Below are 20,780 nucleotides of genomic sequence, written 5' to 3' on the forward strand. Positions count from 1 at the left end.
TTATCAATGATACCTGCTCTAATGGCATTGGTAATAATACGTTTAATTTCTTTCTGGATCTTAAAAATAGGGTTGGTGTCTAATTTCTGATAGGTGTCAGTATCTTGTAGCTGTGTCAGAATCTCATTTATGTAATACTCTTTATCTAGGACTATGGTGGCTCCGCCCTTGTCCGCTCTTTTAATTATGATTTCATTATCTTTTTGTTTAATAGTTTTAATGGCCTCTCGTTCAACCTTAGATAAATTCAAGTTTTTTCTTTTTCTATCCTTGGTTACTTTTGTTTCTAATTCTTTAATGTCAGACATAACCAATTTCATAAATGTGTCTAGACTGCTGTTGTGTACCTGAGGTGTAAATGTACTCTTTTTGTATAGATTATAGAAAGAAATTAAACGTATTATTACCAATGCCATTAGAGCAGGTATCATTGATAAAACAATGGGAGAATATTTGTATAGAGAACATCCAAGAACCCCCATTTTTTATACTGTACCTAAAGTACATAAAAACATGCAAAGTCCTCCGGGGCGTCCCATAGTCTCTAATGTTGAATCTGTATTCTCTAATATTGCTGTTTTTTTGGATAAATTGCTGCAACCGTATGTAGAAAAAATGTCCTCATACATTAAGGATACAAGTGATTTTATCAGTAAATTATCCACATTAGAATTAGACTGCTCTAAATGCATAATTTACACACTAGATGTAAAGAGCTTATACACCTCAATAAAGCATGAGAGTGGCATTGGTATAATAAGACAAATGCTAATAACATCAGGAGAATATAATTTGCAACAAATTGATTTTTTTGAAGAATTACTGAGAGTGGTGTTATTTTACAATTATTTTATTTTCAGGGACTCTTGGTATATACAAAAGAAGGGAACGGCCATGGGGTCTAATGCTGCCCCATCATATGCCAACCTTTACATGAATTTTTTTGAAGAAAAATTTGTCTATAGTAACCAGCTCTTTCAGAAGTATGGCGCCACCTGGTGGAGATTCATAGATGACATCTTTGGCATATGGTGGGGCAGCAGGGACTCCCTGGTCCGCTTTGTGGATGAGATCAATCATGAGGTAACAGGCCTCGAGTTCACTTTAAATTTAAGTGAAGAAAGGATGGTGTTTCTAGAGATATACAAAAAGGGCACTGAATTGAAAGTTGATATACATTGCAAAGAAACAGATCGCAATACCCTTTTAAGGTATGATAGTTTTCATAATAATAGGTTAAAGGACTCATTACCTAGGAGTCAACTTATTAGGGTGGACAGAATTGTCAGTGAGCAAGAAATCAAAAAAATCAGGTTTAAGGAAATGGGCAAAAAGTTTCTAGATAGAGGGTATCCTGCAGTGCTTATTAATCAAGAGATACAAAATGTGCATAAAGTAAGGGATAGAGATAAAGCAAGACAAGCTAAAGATGATAAATTAATCTTCATATCCCAACACAATGAGCACAGTAATAAGATATCTAAGATTATAAGAAGGCACTGGCATATCATCCAGGAGTGTAATAAAGAGATAAAAATATTGCAGAATAAACCCATTATGGCCCACAAGTGTGTTAAAAATCTTGGAGACTTTCTAGTAAAATCTGACTTAGGATCTAAACGACCTAATAAAGAAAGGTACATCACTGAGAGGAATGTTGGTTGTTATCCATGTTTAGGGTGTGGTAATTGTAATTCTGTTATCAAGGGCAAGGAATTTGTACACCCTATAAATGGTCATAAATTTAAGTTGAAATCACATTACACATGCGAATCCACATATGTGGTATATATAATTAAATGCCCATGTGCCCTTATCTATGTAGGTGAAACGACCCAAAGCATGAGAAATAGACTCAATCAACATAAGTCAAATATTAGAAAGAAAGACGATAAGGCTCCTGTAGCTTGCCACTTTGTGGAATTTGGCCATCAAATTAGCCAACTTCGTTGGCAAATAATAGATCAAGTGGGAGTGCTCAGAGGAGGAGGTGACAGAGAAATTTTTCTGAAACAAAGAGAGGCATTTTGGATCCACAAGTTGGATTCTATGTACCCTAAGGGGTTAAATAGAGAATGGGATCTGTCGTTCTTCCTCTGAGCAAACTCACTTCTAAATTCTTTTCTGACAATATGATGTTAAAAATCTTCTTATTTTAAGTCTGAGTTCCCCTCTACTCTACTTATACTCTGGATTGTTTTATCATGAGTGTATTCCTAAGGTTTAGGGTTATAAATCAAGTAATAGTTTATGCAGGATAATTTTTATATCTCGTTCTCTGGAGTATTAAAATAAAGAATTTATACATTGTAAAAAATAACAGTGTTTTGCTTAAAGGCTGTAAATTAGAAGAGTTGCAAAATCGAGATGTAATTATATTTCTGTAAGTGTACATCTGCTTTTTACCTGTGTTTTGTAATTTACCTGTTCTTTGTGTAAATATATTGTTTTTATTTTTTGTGTCTCTATCTATGGATGGCAGAATCTACATACTTAAATCACAATTGTATATATATGTATAAATAAGAGATGAAAAGGTTAATCCAAGCACAAGGTGTGTTACTTTGAATCCTGAATATGATTGGTTGACACTGCCTTTAAATTAAGAGACAGGTGCATTACTGTGTATGCATGATTAAGAGACTGCGGTCTCGAAACGTCGCATACCTGTCTTGTATGCTTTTAAACATTCAATAAAGAAGATTCCTTTTATTACATTGGTGCTGTGGACAGTTTTGTTTGTTTGATATTGTGGAGCTGGAGGTCGCCAGCTTGACCAATTTGCACCAAAGCCTAGGAAGGCATTGCCCTGTGCCGGTCTCATCTTACAGTGCTGTACAGATTGACTAACAGCACTGCCAGAAAACTACAAACTCACTAATGACACTGCCAGACAGAGAACCACAAATTTACTAACAACACGGCCAGAGAACCACATATTCACTAATGACACTGCAAGACAGAGAACCACAGATTCACTAATAACTCTGCCAGACAGACAGCCACAGATTCACATACGACACTGCCAGAAAATCACAGATTAACTAATGGCACTGCCAGACAGAGAACCACATATTCACTAATCCACTGCCAGAGAACCACATATTCACTAATGACACGGCAAGACAGAGAACCACAGATTCACACCACAAACTCACTAATGGCACTACCAGACAGAGAACCACAGACTCACTAATGACACTGCCAGACAGAGAACAACAGACTCACAAATGAGAAAAAGTATAGAACCAATGGCACTACAAATAACTGCATAATGCAAGCTCAGTTACTTAGCAGTCTTTGTACTCATGTAGCAACCCAGTTATTTATTATCTGTTGCGATTAAGGAAAATCACTTGACACCCTTTTTTTATTTGTTACCGATTTTGGCAACAACATGTGGATATTCATCACCTGCAAATCGCAAACACGTTTCTTAGTATACAGGGCAATCTGTGAGTTAAAGGGCTATTAAACCCCAAAAAAATCTTTCACGATTCAGATAGAGAATACAATTTTTTTTTATATCATTTATTTATAACCAGCAGTGAGTACAAGTTCCATAGTAAAAAAAAAAAAAAGAAAAATATTTTGGTATCGTACATATTACTTCAAGACCAAAAAAAAACAACATAGCAGGCATAGATAAGGTATATAAAACAGGTCATATGCACAGTTAGTTGATCTGAGGCACAAATATTTACCATTTTGCTTACTACTCATTGTTGGAGTTTTTTTTTTTTTTTTATATATATATATAAGGAAAAAGAAAAAGAAGGAAAAAAAAGAAGGAAAAAGAGAAAAAAAGAGAAAAAGGGAGAGAAAAAAAGAAAGAAAAAAAAAAAAAAGGGGGGGGGGGGGGGAGAAGAAAAAAATACCAAATACCGAGCAGAACTATCTCTGAGTTCTTAAATGGAAAGATCAAATAGTCAATTTCTCCCTCAGGGAATATCTTAATAAGTGGTGCCCATTTATCAAAAAAATTCCTTACGTCAGATTCATTATCTATGTTTGTGTTTCTTTGTTCCAATACACATTGTTTCTTTAAATTATTCCTAATTTCAGGGATAGTTGGTAATGATCTCGATTTCCATTTCTTGCAAATCAAGTATCTGGTAGCTAGAATAGAGAGATTTACTAATTTCTCTTCGGGCTGATGTCTGTCCTCAGGTTTTAAACATAGTATGATCTGGTGCAATGAAAAAGCTAATATTTCAATTTTTAATTTGTTTTTAAGCCAGCATTCTAGCTTACTCCAAAGATTTCTTATCTTAGGGCATTGCCAAAACATGTGAATCAGATCTGCTGCTGGATAAGAGCATTTGGGGCATTTGTTAAATTCCTGATTTCGAACTCTGAGACCTCTTTCTGGGGTGAAGTATGCCCTGTGCAAAAGTTTTAAATGTGCATCACGCCAAGTAGTAGAGAGGGTAGTCCTTGCTACTTTGCTCACTGATAGTTGAAGAGTTTTCATCTCGATATTATTGTGTGGAATTGAGGCGTTCCAAGCCAAAGCCAGACTCTCCATAATGGGAGTGCCTTTATTGGTGCTCAGAATATAATAGCCAGGGGCGATGGACATGGAGCCGATTTTGATTATTGTTAGCCAGTTTTCCAATTGGCCAAGGGTCCAGTTCCAGCCAGCCTTTTTGGTAAGATCAAGGACATAGTGCCTTATCTGCAGATAGGCATAGAAATCTTTATTTGGCAGATTGAATTCGATCTTCATCTCTTCAAAAGACTTAACACACTTTCTATCCTGATCCAATACATATATAGCCCTGTCCAGACCATTATTATGCCACCTATTAAAAACCACCGAATCTAAACCTGGTTGGAAGTTGGGATTTCCAATCAAGGGAAGCTATTTTGAGGCTGTGCTGTTAATAGAGAGAGATTTAGTTAACTTATACCATGCTTTAAGAGGGATCATTATGGTTTTAAGTTCTTTAATACCTATTGGCAGATCTTTTGGCTCAGAATGTGCCAAAGCTATTGGTAAGAACGGGTCACATATGCTTAGTTCGAGTTCGTTATTTAAAACATAATTCTTGGAAAGAATCCAATCCGCTACTGTGCGGGCTAGGAAACATAAATTATAGGATCTCAGGTTTGGTAATGCTAGGCCTCCCAGCTCCCTTGGTGCAGCCAATTTAAAGAAGGATATTTTAGATCTTTTCCCTTGCCAGATGAATTGTCTGATTGAAGAGTTCATTGACCGAACATCTTTTTCTAGTAACATTACTGGGACATTCTGAAGAACATAAAGCAGCTTAGTGAGGAGGACCATCTTAAATAATGCTGACCGACCCGATATTGACAATGGTAAATTCTGCCAGATTTTGAGTCTTTCTTTTATGTAAGCGAGCATCGGTGTTATATTTAGTTTATATAAGTCTCCGATGTTGATTGGGATATGAATCCCTAAATATTTAAAGGACTCTGTTACCACCCTAAAAGGGAGATCTGAATTACTCCTAGTACTTTTCCTAAGCCAAAACAACTCAGATTTTGAAACATTTACTTTATACCCCGAGAAGGCGCCGAAGTGATCGGTAATTCGCAAAAGTTTTGGTATATTCAAATCAGTATTAGACAGATATACAAGTAAGTCATCTGTATACAGTCCGATTTTCATTTCATGTTTTTGGACTTTTATGCCATCCAGGGATTTCCTTATCATAATTGCCAAAGGTTCTATAGCTATATCAAAAAGAAGCGGGGAGAGAGGACAACCCTGACGCGTGCCCCTGTTCAATGCTATTGAAGGGGAGATATTGTTATTGATTATCAGACTTGTGTAAGATTGATTGTATATATTCTCTATAAATTTGGGGAGATTGCCCTTAATCCCAAACTTTATTAGGGAGGTTGTTATATGTTTATGAGTGACTGAGTCAAAAGCTTTTTCTGTGTCAATTGACAGAATGGCCAGATCCGGAAGGTCCTCTCCCTCCGCCCCCTGCGCAGATATCCTCTGAATATAATCCGTGGTAACGAGTAATTCCCTAATTTTTGCTGTGGAGTTACGGTTGTTGAGGAAGCCAGCTTGGTCCGGGTGGATTATTTTTGAAAGGATAGTCTGAAGCCTGGTTGCTAAGATTGAGGTCAGGATTTTGTAGTCCGAATTTAATAGAGCAATTAGTCTATAAGACTCTTTGCAGGTAGGGTCTTTCCCCTCTTTTAAGATCAAGGTGGTGAATGAGGAAGAAAAAGAGGGCGTGACCTGTTTATCATTGATAAAAATATCATTATACAAATTGCCCAGGTATGGGACTATCTCTATTGAGAGGACTTTGTAAAACTCGTTAGGTAGTCCATCCGGGCCAGCAGCTTTATTAAGAGAAAGTTTAGTGATCACTTTTTCAATTTCTTCCCTTGTAATAGGAGAGTTGAGGCTGTCAATTGCTTCAGAAGATGCTATAAGGTAAGTAATTTTATTCCAGAATTCGGTAGCTTTTTCTGAATCATAGCCTTTGCTAGTATATAATTCCTGGAAATATTGAAAAAATAAGTCCAAGATTTCTGAGATTTAATAGCTGTTTCCCCATGTGCTGGATTTTATCTATAATAGGTTTTTTATTTTCGTTCTTAATCAGTTTGGCTAACATTTTACCAGATTTTTTACCAAATCGATACATTTTTGCTTGCAGTCTAAGCTCATTATGAGCTTCTTGAGTTATAAAAAAGTGTCTCTTGCAGCTTTAGCACGTACATATCTAGCCCAATTTAGAGGGGTTATTTCCAGTAAAAAAAGATTGTAGGAGTTAATCAAAGAGTTACTCACTTCCTTCTCTCTTGCCTTCCTTCTCTTATTTTGCATAGCAATATATACAGTGATTTCCCCTCTACGAACTGCTTTGGCAGTTTCCCAGAAGATATCTGGGCGCCCTATGTAATTGCTGTTGAAGTGGACATATTCCTTAAATTTGTTCCTGAGACATTCTTTGAATTTAAGTTGGTGACAAGATAATAAGGAAAAAAGAATCGTAGTGTCCTTGGGTTTCGGGTTGACCAAGATAAAAGCTCAAGAGAGATAGGCCCGTGATCAGACAAAATATTGGCATTATCTTTGCTTTTTATCTTTGTGATGCTTAACCGTTCATCGGTTAAGAATAGGTCAATCCTAGATAATGTTTTTGTGAGCCTTAGAGAGACAGGTAAAGTCCTGAGTATCAGGATTCTGAGTTCTCCAAATGTTGCGTAGTGCAAGGTTCTGCTTAATTTTATTAAACATTTTAAAATCAAGACTATCTTTTTTCTGTTTTAAGAGCTTAGTGTTTCTTCTAAGTCTGTCTATAGGGCATTGTGGAGCCAAATTAAAGTCTCCTCCTAAGATTAGGTGGCCTTCACTGGTTAGAAGGAGTTTGGCCTGTAGGAGATCCCAGAATTCTGGGTCAGTTGTATTCGGGCCATAGACATTGCAAAGTGTATATAACACTTGGTCTGCTTTCATTTTGACCAGGACATACCTCCCCCCAGGGTCGGCCTCAGAGTGTAAAATCTCCACTTGGGCTCTTTTATCTATAAGTATAGCGACCCCCCGCTTTTTTCCAACGCTTGAAGCCACAAAGGCTTCCCTTACCCATGAGGTCTTCAGTTTTAATGATTCCTCTAGGTTTAAATGGGTTTCCTGTATGAACCCAATGTCAGCCTGAGCTTTCTGCAGATGTGTTAAAATTGCCTTCCGTTTAATGGGAGATGGGATTCCCCCTACATTCCAGGATATAAGTTTGAGTTTATCCAATTTTTGCATCATTTATCTCTGAGAGGTAGAGAGGGATGGGAGAAGGGCAAGGAAAGAAGGGCGAGCGGTATGGGAGGTGGTATGGAGAAGTAAATAAAAAAAAAAAAAAAAAAAAGGGAACAACCCAAGAAGGAAAAAAAAGAAAGGGGAGAGACCCCGATCCCCTAGCTACCTTTGCCATAGGTTATATCTTCTGACTATTTAACTAAAAGAGTTAAGTCATGTAAATTACGTGTCAGTGTCTTAAAGAATTTTCCGCCATTTGAGCCTCTACAAAAATATGTGTTTGTCTCCTTTACTACCACTCTAAGTTTAGAGGGATAGATTAAGGTAGCTCTGTACCCATGTTGGATAAACTTAGAGCAGATCGGAGCCAGCTCTCTTCTCTTAGAGGCTGTGTCGGACGAGAAATCTTGAAAAATCAAGATCTTGTTGTCCTCTATAAGAATTGGCTGGTTTTTACGGAAATGTGCAGTAGTGTGTTCTTATCTTGATAATTGAGTATATCTTGCGATAACAGGTCTAGGTCTGTTTCCCGTTTCTACTGTCTAGACGGGGGGCACCTATTCTATGAGCTCTCCTCGACTATAATCGGGTGATTATGTAGATGGAATCTTTAAGCTTTGGTAAGTGTGTCTGAAATAAAAAGATTAAGGTTTTCAAATTGTTTGGGCCTCTGGAAGGCCTATTATTCTTATATTATTTAGTCTAGAGCGATTTTCCATATCTTCCAGCCTATTAAATATTTTTTGCAAGTTTTTAGTGGAGGACTCAAGTTTGGCACTATGTGATGTTGCTATGTCTTCTAGGTCAGAGACCCTCTGCTCTACTTCCTGCATCCTATTCGAGAACTGTCTAACCTCTTGGGTCAGAGAGGTGATGTCTTGCTTGATTTCTGATTTAAGTGCCTCAAATTTAGGTTCAAGTGCATCTGAGATACTGGTTACTAAGGACTGTATATTGGTAAATTCCGGTGTTGTTAAGGTGTTAGTAAGAGTTGTTTGGGTCTCAGTAACGAGATCCTGTGTGTTCTTAAATTTCCTATCCCTGTGCCTGACTGCCATACTTGGAGAGGGAGTCTTAGAAGAATTGGAAAGAAATGTATCCATGTGCCGTGTGATTATTTATTGTGGTGAAAAGGGAAACGTTTAATGAAAAGTTTCCAGAGTAGAGAAGTGAACTCAGTTTGGTGATAGGTACTTAAGTGTAAAAAAAGTATGAGAGAAAAAAAAAAAAAAAAAGGAGGGGGAGATGAGGGAGGGAATTATGTGAGTGTGTGGTATGACGTGATAGGTTGGTAGTTGGCTAAGAGGTGAGGGAGTGACGGTGTAAAGGAAGTGCAAAAAAAACTTGTGTAACGAAACACAAGGACCCAGGAAGAGCAGTTATCTAATTTTAGGCAGGGATAGGGTTACAGACGAAAATATAGACTATAAGTGTTCAAGTAATCTTGCAAGATTTTTCCTTATGCCCTCTCTCCCCTCACTCCTGAGGACAAGCTAAGGGAAAATCAGTAGTGTATGTTCTAATCTCACTATAAACAGTGAGTCAATAAGATTGGATTTAGTAAAAGGGCCAAAAGGAGGGACAGAGAGGAGGAGAGGGACAGGGGGCAAGGATTGTACAGTTTATAACAAGCAATCTGGTATAAACAATATACAGTAGTTAGTTCTTATCAGTTGTTGATTTAACAATTGAGCTTCGTAGATAACAGGTTATCAGCCTATATGACTAAGCAAGGAACCCAAAGCAATTTAGTTTAACAAATATCCCTTGACACAGAGAAAACTCAGACTAAATAGCAACATCTAAACCAATTTTCTACTACATATTAATTGCAACATTTCTGTTAATAGGTAAAAGCTGGTATAAAGATCACTTATATAACGGCAGATAACAAATTTCTTTTATAGAAAAAGGGAAGGAAAATGAGAAAAGCAAGAAAATTCAAGGCCCATTAGCCTCTATTCCTATATTAACTATTTGCTACTACCTTCCCCAGCATCTGTGATATAAATATTGATAGGAGGGAGAATGCTTTATGCAGTGCTTATAAGATTATTAATTCTATCTTAGGAGCAGTTTTTTAGGTGTCCCCTCACCCTCTCCTCTCCCCCCTCCCCCTCTCAGCATCCAGCCAGTTCTCTAATGGATGATAATTGCAAGGTTTCTATTAATAAACATAGTCAGGATTGAAAGTTAGTTAAGTAAACTCAAGTTTGCTTAGTTCTACAATTAAGCTTAGAGAAGAGAGCACTGTAATTTTAATATACGTTGCTAGGGGGGGGGGGTAAGGTTCTAAGCAAGGGCTCAGGGTATAGGTATCGATAAAGAGAAGCCTAAATGAACCACTTCCCCAAGGCTAGTTTGTGGGCCTAATTTAGCCCAATATCCCCCAGCTTAGTTTGCCTGGGCTAGGATAATATGTACATATATATATTAAAAAAATCAGCGGCCTGGTTTGCTGAGCATAATTTATATTTAGGCAATTTTTAGGAAATTAGGTCGAGTTCAAGTGAAGGCTATAGGAGAGAGTCGCTGTTCTAGCAAGCTGACAGGTAGAATTGTCTTTTAACTTTAAGCCTTATCCTGCCTTGCCTAGGCAGACCCAGGTACAAAGTGTCCGTTCAGGCTCTTTACTTTCCCCTTCTCTTCTCCCCGTGACAACTCCTTCCCCCTAGCCTGTGCAGATATAGTTATATCAAAAGGAAAGCAAGGAGGGGGCCAGAGATGCTGTTTTTCAGTAGAGAGCTACCGCTACGTTACCCACTGCTAGAGTCCAGATGCCTCCAGAGAAAGGTCTCCTCTTCAGCACGACCCCCCTCGCGCAGCACCGGTGGGAGGGGAGTGCGCCCAACAACAGCCGCCAGGAACAGCAAATGCTGAGATGACAAGCGGCAGGAAAAGAGGCAGCCCAGGACCTGAGCAATCAATCCAGGCGCAGGTAGTGGGTCCGTGTCCCCACGCAGCACCGGTGGGAGGGATCAGCAGTCCGAGAGCAATAGCGGGTCCAAGCGCCTCCCCACAGCCAGCGGCAGGAATCCAGGTGAGTCAGCTACAGGCAAGATCGTTGGGAAACCTCAGCTCTTGACCAGTGTAGCTGGACTTGCGGGTGGGAGCAGATAGTTGGTAGACTTGGTTTATTGATGCCAATGTGGAGCAAGCAGGTCGTCTTATCAGGTTTAGCAAGGAAGCCGGCTTTAGCCCCAGCGGGGGCTCTGGAGAAGAAAACTCCTATGTGTAGTCAGAGTCTGTCTTTCACTCTAGATCGGGTATGAGGAGGAGGTTTGCCACAATTAGCAAAACTTAGCTTTTTTCCTTTTGTCTTCCCCTCTACCTTATTGCAGTGAGAATTTGCACAGCTAGGGCAGAAGGCAAATCCTATGGCTGAAGCAGCATAAAGTTCTTGTGCGGTGGTATGGCAGAGTATCAGATCCAGCAGCGATAAACTTGCTGAGCAGGCCACCCAGGGTCTGAGGGTTTAGGCGCGAAGAGTTCGCCAACAGCTTGCAGTGGAGGTAATGCTGCACAGGTGTCTCACCTGACCAAACACCTGAGCTCCTCCTCCGGATCCCAGAGCATGGAATTTTCAAGAGCATGCAATTTTAAACCTAGAAAATACAATTTTAAACAACATTCCAATTTACTTCTATTATCTAATTTGCTGCAATCTTTAGATATCCTTTGTTAAAGAAATAGCAATGCACATTGGTGAGCCAATCACATGAGGCATCTATGTGCAGCTACCAATCAGAAGCTACCGAGCCTATCTAGATATGCTTTTCAGGAAAGAATATCAAGAAAATTTAAAATGACATTCTCTATCTAAATCATGAAAGAAAAAATTTGGGTTTAATGTCCCTTTAAATTATCAAGAGCAACCATATGCTTACTATTCACAATAGCTTTGTATACAATTAACCCCCAGTGAACTAACATTTGTGATCAGGTGATCACAGTCTCTCTCCTATATATTATACGACTATTAAAGCATGGTTAATTTAGGGAAACCAATTTACCCATAACCAGTCTTCCATATGTCACAAAACAGGTCTTGGACACAAATATGTTATAATACCATCATTTAGCAACCAATATTTATACTGTTGGACAAAGCACACTTTCTACACGATTATTATTTGTGATGAAACTACATGCATCACGAGAATAAACCTAACAGTGATTTTAATAATGTGTTTCCATTTTATTTTGTAATTTGTGTGTAATAAAAGTTATGTTTTAAACTGCACCCCCCCCCCCTTTATTGCAACATGTCTGGCTGGTCCCCCAATAAGCACTTATGATCTAAATGCACATGGTGCAATATTAGAATCCATTATCTGAACACATAACCCCCGAGTGCTGTTTCTATAGTCTTTTTGAGGATTAGGTTTTCTTTCCTCAACTCTCTCTGAGACTCACTAATGACACTGCCAGACAGAGAACCACAGACTCACTAATGACACTGCCAGACAGAGAACCACAAACTCACTAATGACACTGCCAGACAGAGAACCACAGACTCACTAATGACACTGCCAGACAGAGAACCACAGACTCACTAATGACACTGCCAGACAGAGAACCAAAGACTCACTAATGACACTGCCAGACAGAGAACCACGGACTCACTAATGACACTGCCAGACAGAGAACCAAAGACTCACTAATGACACTGCCAGACAGAGAACCACAGACTCACTAATGACACTGCCAGACAGAGAACCAAAGACTCACTAATGACACTGCCAGACAGAGAACCACAGACTCACTAATGACAATGCCAGACAGAGAACCACAGACTCACTAATGGCACTGCCAGACATAGAACCACAGACTCACTAATGACACTGCCAGACAGAGAACCACAGACTCACTAATACAATGCCAGACAGAGAACCACAGACTCACTAATGGCACTGCCAGACATAGAACCACAGACTCACTAATGGCACTGCCAGACAGAGAACCACAGACTCACTAATGGCACTGCCAGACAGAGAACCACAGAGTCACTAATGACACTGCCAGACAGAGAACCACAGACTCACTAATGACAATGCCAGACAGAGAACCACAGACTCACTAATGGCACTGCCAGACATAGAACCACAGACTCACTAATGGCACTGCCAGACAGAGAACCACAGACTCACTAATGACACTGCCAGACAGAGAACCACAGACTCACTAATGGCACTGCCAGACATAGAACCACAGACTCACTAATGGCACTGCCAGACAGAGAACCACAGACTCACTAATGACACTGCCAGACAGAGAACCACAGACCCACTAATGGCACTGCCAGACATAGAACCACAGACTCACTAATGGCACTGCCAGACAGAGAACCACAGACTCACTAATGGCACTGCCAGACATAGAACCACAGACTCACTAATGGCACTGCCAGACAGAGAACCACAGACCCACTAATGGCACTGCCAGACATAGAACCACAGACTCACTAATGGCACTGCCAGACAGAGAACCACAGACTCACTAATGGCACTGCCAGACATAGAACCACATACTCGCTAATGGCACTGCCAGACAGAGAACCACAGACTCACTAATGGCACTGCCAGACAGAGAACCACAGACTCACTAATGACACTGCCAGACAGAGAACCACAGACTCACTAATGGCACTGCCAGACAGAGAACCACAGACTCATTAATGGCACTGCCAGACAGAGAACCACAGACTCACTAATGACACTGCCAGACAGAGAACCACAGACTCACTAATGGCACTGCCAGACAGAGAACCACAGACTCACTAATGGCACTGCCAGACAGAGAACCACAGACTCACTAATGGCACTGCCAGACAGAGAACCACAGACTCACTAATGACACTGCCAGACAGAGAACCACAGAGTCACTAATGGCACTGCCAGACAGAGAACCACAGACTCACTAATGGCACTGCCAGACAGAGAACCACAGAGTCACTAATGACACTGCCAGACAGAGAACCACAGAGTCACTAATGACACTGCCAGACAGAGAACCACAGACTCACTAATGGCACTGCCAGACAGAGAACCACAGACTCACTAATGACACTGCCAGATAGAGAACCACAGACTCACTAATGACACTGCCAGACAGAGAACCACAGAGTCACTAATGACACTGCCAGACAGAGAACCACAGACTCACTAATGACACTGCCAGACAGAGAACCACAGACTCTCTAATGACACTGCCAGACAGAGAACCACAGAGTCACTAATGACACTGCCAGACAGAGAACCACAGACTCACTAATGGCACTGCCAGACAGAGAACCACAGACTCACTAATGGCACTGCCAGACAGAGAACCACAGACTCACTAATGACACTGCTTAAGAACCACATATTCACTAATGGTGCTGCAAAAAAGGAAGAGATTGCTGCATTTTAATAAAGACACGTATATCCTTAATAATAACATTTGCATTAAAAACTCATGGAGGACGGCTGTCAGATCTTATTAGTTTCATGCCCACAAATCATGCTTACTCATAGATAACATGATAGACTGCTGGACCTCTTTTGTAAACCAACACACCAATCCAAAAAACAAACAGGTAGACTACGAATTTTGCATTATGGCTTTTAACGCTGAAAAAATGGCAATTTCAGCGTAAAAGCAGTAACGCAGCTATTTTGAGTTGTGTAGGTATAGCTATACCGCAAGCATTTTAGCCTGTAACGCAACATCCATTCTGCACTCAAAAAAATGATGTTTTTGTATGGGATTTCCATAGCGCCGGTATTACAGGTTGTGTGGTGAGGCTAAAAAGCTTGCGTTATAGCCTATACCAACACGATCCGTACCGCCATCTGAGAGCAGTAGTTATGAGTCTTGTGTAACAAAAATGTTTCACAAAACTAATAATTAAACTGTTACAAAACACACTAACACCCATAAACGTGAATCCTTATGTGAATTGTGAATTGGTGTGTCTTAAAACTACTTGAAAAAATTCAAAATGAAATAAAAGGGAACAATTTTTTAATTAAATAAATATATATATAAGGGAGTGAAAAACACATAAGTGAATTTTAATTACTTTCTGGGGGACATGTGGAGGGAATAAAGAAATTAAATTAATTTTTACAATATAATATTATGCAGTGATACCTGTTTTCTATTAAAATTAGTTAAAGTTAGTGAATCGTGGGTGCTTATGACTTAAATGACACTAGGTTCTTTTAAATAATACTTGATAGCTTTACACAGAAACTCATAATGTAATGAGTATAATCAATTCCCCCTAAGAGAGTAATTATTGGAATCAAATATATATATATATATGCACTGCAAGATACAGTAATACATATACTTGACAGACAAGGATACACAACTGTCCAATATTTTGGACATCATCATAATCAGGTATAATAGCAACGATACACATTCTTCCAAGTGGTTACTCTCTCAAGATTGTACATCTAATATTATTATAGCCCAATCTCTCTCAGAATATGCTCTATGCCAATTTGTGTTTTTAAATTGTATGTGGAATTTTGTTTTTAAGTGTTGAAATAAAAGTTAGATTTTAATGTAAGCATCACGTCGCCCCACCCTTACAACATTCCTACTCCAGGTTCTGAATCATATATAGGGGATAGTAAGTGCTAAATATATGCATCCTATACCGAGCCATTAATCTATATTTTTGGCTCAAGTTTTTTCTAAACAACCAATAGCACTTAAAGGGTATTTTGTAGGGCATTGCCCTAAGTTGAACAACTCTTTTACCTGTAAAAAAATACAAAGTCCCCCCAACAGTAACACCCACCACCCAACCTCCCCGCCAAAATAAAAAAACCTAACTCTAAAAAAACCTTAGCTACCCATTGCCCCTAAAGCGGCATTTGTATGGGCATTGCCCTTAAATGGGCATTCAGCTCTTATTCATTGCCCTTAAAAGGGCATTTAGCTCTTTTTCAAAAGCCCAAACCCTAATCTGAAAAAAAAAATAAACACTTAAAAAAAAAAAGTACCTAACACTAACCCCAGTTGTCCAGACATCCAGGTGTCGAGAAGTCTTCATCCAGGCGGCGACATCTTCATCCATCGCGGGTGCGCGTCTTCTATCTTCATCCCGCCGGCGCAGAGCTGTGAAGACATCCAGCGCGGAGCTTCCTCTTCATACGGTCCCCTCCATACACTGAAGCTTCAATGCAAGGTAGCAGTTTCTAAATAGCGTATCTTGCATTCCTATTGGTTGATTTGATTCTTCAAATTCAAATCAGCCAATAGGATGAGAACATCTAAAATCCTATTGGCTGTTCAAAACAGCCAATAGAATGAGAGCTACTGAAATCCTATTGGCTTCAGTATACGGTTAATAGGTTTATTTAGTGGCAGAAATGTGGAAGGCCAGAGGTTTAGGGGTTAATAGTTTATTTATTTGCGGAGAAGTGGGAGGCCGGAGGTTTAGGGGTAAATAACTTTATTATAGTGTCATCGAAGTTGGGGAGCAAAGGAAAAGGGGTTAATAACTTTATTATAGTGGCGGGGATGTCTGGGAGCTGCGGAATAGGGGTTAATAACTTTTATTAGTGTCAGCAATGTCGGGAGCGGCAGATTAGGGGTGTTTAAACTAGGGGTTTATGTTAGGGTGTTAGGTTTAAACATAACTTTTTTTCCCCCATAGACATCAATGGGGTTGCATTACAGAGAATTTTTATTCTGCGATCGTAGGTGTTAGCTTTTTTTTATAACACTGTCTCCCTATTGATGTCTATGGGGGAAAGCCTTCACGAGCATGTCAAAGCAGCCCTTGGATTTTGTGCGATATGGAGCTTAACACCACCATATCGCATGCACAAGGAGGCTTTTCAGTAACTCGTAATGGCAGCGCTACGGGGGGGGGGGGGGAAACACAACTTTTTTGGCGTAAGTTTCGCACCCTGTTTAGCTCAAAACTCGTAATCTAGGTGAAAGTAATTAATTGTAAGTGCCATTTGTGGGCGTGAAATGTGTAAGATCTGACTGCCGTCCTCCATGAGTTTTTAATGCAACTGTGAATAAAGGATATAAGTGATTTTAATTGAATGTGTCGATCTCTTCTTTTTTGCATTGCCTTGGAGTGGCGTCTTGCTAGACTCACTAATGACATTGCAGGACAAAGAACCACAGATTATCTAATGGCACTGCAAGACAGAGGACCACAGATTCACTAATGACACTGCCAGAGAACCATAGATTCACTAATGGCACTGCCAGATAATCATATATTCACTAATGACACTGCTACATTCATTGATGGCACTGGAAGGCATAGAACCACAGATTCACTGATGGCACTGCCAGAGAGAAAATCACAGATTCACCAATAGCACTGCCAGAAATCCACAGATTCACTAATAGCACTGCCAGAGAACCACATATTCGCTAATGACACTGCTACATTAATTGATGGCACTGACAGTCGTAGAACCACATATTCACTAATGGCCCTGCCAGAGAGAGAATCACAGATTCACTAATGGCACTGCCAGAGATCCATAGATTCACTAATGACACTGACAGACAGAGAACTATTTATTCACGAATGATACTGCCAGACAGAGAACCACAGATTCACTAATGACACTGCAAGAAAGAGTACCACAGATTCGCTAGTAGCACTGCCAGACCCAGAACCACAGATTTACTAATGGAACTGCGAGACAAAGAACTACAGTTTCACTATCGTCACTGCCAGAGATTCCCAAATGGCACTGCCAGAAAGAAAACCACAGATTCAGAAATGACACTATCAAAGAACCACAGATTCCCTAATGACACTTCCATACATTGAATCACAGATTCATGAATGGCACTGCCAGCCAGAAAATCACAGATTCACTAATGACACTGCCAGAGAGCCACAGATTTACTAATTACACTGCCAGAGAGATAACCCCAGATTCACTAATAGCACTGCCAGAGAATCTGCACAATAATTAATGACACTGCCAGACAACCACATATTCACTAATGACACTGCAAGAAAGAACCATAGATTCACTAATAGCACTGCCTGAGAACCACATATTCACTAATCACACTGCCAGAGAAGCACAGATTCAACAATGATACTGCTAGAGAACCACAGATTTGCTAATGACACTGCCAAAGAGAGAACCACAGAATTACTAATAGCACTGCCAGAGAACCACAGATTCACTAATGACACGGCCAGAGAACCACAGCTTCCCTAATGACACTGCCAGACAGAGAACCACAGATTCACTAATGACAAGGCCAGAGAACCACAGATTCACTTATGACATTGCCTGACAAAGAACCACAGATTATCTAATGGCACTGCAAGACAGAGGACCACAGATTCACTAATGACATGGCCCGAGAACCACAGATTCACTTATGACATTGCCTGACAAAGAACCACAGATTATCTAATGACACTGCCAGAGTACCATAGATTCACTAATGGCACTGCCAGAGAACCATAGATTCACTAATGACACTGCTACATTCATTGATGGCACTGGCAGGCATAGAACCACAGACTGAGAGAGAATCACAGTTTCACTAATGGCACTGCCTCACAGTGGACCACATATTCACTAATGGCACTGCCAGAGAACCATAGATTCACTAATGACACTGCCAGACAAAGAACTATTTATTCACAAATGACACTGCCAGACAGACAAACACTGATTCACTAATGACACTGCAAGAAAGAGTACCACAGATTTGCTAGTAGCACTGCCAGACCTAGAACCACAGATTTACTAATGGAACTGCCAGACAAAGAACCACAGTTTCACTATTGTCAATGCCAGTGATTCCCTAATGGCACTACCAGACAGAAAATCACAGATTCACAAATGACACTAACAGAAAACCTCGGATTCCCTAATGACACTGCAAGACAGAGAACCACAGATTCACTAATGACACTTCCATACATCACAGATTCATGAATGGCACTGCCAGCCAGAGAACCATAGATTCACTAATAATACTGCTAGTGAACCACAGATTCACTAATGACACTGCCAGAGAGAGAGAACCACAGATTCACTTATAGCACTGCCAGAGAACCACAGATTCACTAATGACACTGCCAGACAGAGAACCACAGATTCACTAATGACACGGCCAAAGAACCACAGCTTCACTAATGACACTGCCAGACAGAGAACCACAGATTCATAAATGACACGGCCAGAGAACCACAGCTTCACTAATGACATTGCCTGACAAAGAACCACAGATTAACTAATGACACTGCAAGACAGAGGACCACAGATTTACTAATGACACTGCCAGAGAACTATAGATTCACTAATGTCACTGCCAGAGAAGCATAGATTCACTAATGGCACTGCTACATTCATTGATGACACTGGCAGGCATAGAACCACAGATTCACTGATGGCACTGCCAGAGAGAGAATCACAGATTTACTAAAGGCACTGCCAGACAGAGAACCACAGATTCACTAAAGGCACTGCCAGACAGAGAACCACAGATTCACTAATAACACTGCCAGACAGAGAACCACAGATTCACTAATAACACTGCCAGACAGAGGACCACAGATTAGCTAATTACACCGCCAGATAACCACAGATTCATTAATGACACTAACAGACAGGGAACCACAGATTCACTAATGGCACCCCCAGACAGAGAACCACAGATTAAATACTAGTACTGCCAGAGAGAGAACCACAGATTCACTAATGGCACTGCCAGAGAACCATAGATTCACTAATGACAATCTCAACAGTAGAGACAGTAAATGACAATTTCTCCAAATTTAGTAAAAAAAACAACATTCTTCTCAGTCTCAAAAACACTAATCAGACAAGAGTAATATGAACATCCTGAGAAGGGCAGAAAAACAGAATATCATCCAGGTAAATTACAATAAATGTATCCAACAAATCTCTAAAGATGTCATTCAAGAAGTGTTAGAAAGTAATAGAAGTCAATGAGACAGTCATATGAGCGTCTAAGAAGCTATCTACCCCTTTTCTCAAAACCTTTAAAAAGACTCAATAAGGTTCGGGAGTTAATGGATTTTCCTCCTGACAAACTCCCAAAAACATAGTGGATTAAAACAGACAATCAAAGGAGATGTTACCAACCTCTCAATTTATTACAGGGTTATGCAATTTCAACCAAGGCAGTCACAAAATAAGTGGAAACAAGGTAGTAGCCTCCACATCAAATTGTAAAGTCTCAGTATGACCAGAGGTCAGAGACACAGATGCTGACAAAGGCCTCTAGTTATCAACGTGTCTACTTACCTGCCATCGCCGGCCCCAATACGCCCGCCTAAGCTCGCCTACCATCGCCGCCGCGGACCTGAATACGCTCTCCAAAGTTATCAATAAATCTGTCATAAAGTCGCGCACCAAGTACGGGGCGATGAGCAGCAGACTGTGATAGTTATCACTCATCCGATCTTGCTGCTCTTCGGCTTTTTTACAGCTTTATTGATAAGCTGTCACTAAGCACCCACACTAACTATACTGTTCTACCCCCTATACCGGCACCCCCGGAGCCCCCCGCAACTAAATATAGTTATTAACCCCTAAACCGCCGCTCTTAGACCCCGCCGCAACTCTTATAAATGTATTAACCCCTAAACCGCCGCTCCCGGAGCCCACCGCCACTCTAATAAACTGATTAACCCCTAAACCGCCGCCCCCGGACCCCGCCGCCACCTACATAATACCTATTAACCCCTATCTTGCCCCCCCTATACCGCCGCACCCTATAATAAATTTATTAACCCCTATCCTGCCGATCCCGTACCCCCCACAACTAAATAAATTGTTTAACCCCTAAACCGCCACTCCCGGACCCCGCCGCCACCTATATTAAACGCATTAACCCTTAATCTGCCCCCCTACACCGTCACCACCTATAATAAAATTATTAACCCCTAAACCTAAGTCTAACCCTAACCCTAACACCCCCCTAACTTAAATATTAATTAAATACATCTAAATTTTATAACTCTTATTAACTAAATTAATCCTATTTAAAACTAAAT

General features: G+C 40.2%; 1 protein-coding gene across 1 annotated transcript in view; it reads left to right on the top strand.

The window, feature by feature from the left end:
• Positions 1 to 10,634: 10,634 nt before the first annotated feature.
• The window catches only part of RBSN (rabenosyn, RAB effector), a 190,977-nt gene continuing 180,831 nt past the window's right edge, over positions 10,635 to 20,780 (top strand). Inside the window, exon 1 of the mRNA XM_053689352.1 lies at positions 10,635 to 10,793. Coding sequence (XP_053545327.1) covers positions 10,635 to 10,793 — 159 coding nt within the window. The remainder of the gene's footprint in view (positions 10,794 to 20,780) is intronic.

The sequence above is a fragment of the Bombina bombina genome, chromosome 7, assembly GCF_027579735.1.
Source record: "Bombina bombina isolate aBomBom1 chromosome 7, aBomBom1.pri, whole genome shotgun sequence".
NCBI classification, from domain to species: domain Eukaryota; kingdom Metazoa; phylum Chordata; class Amphibia; order Anura; family Bombinatoridae; genus Bombina; species Bombina bombina.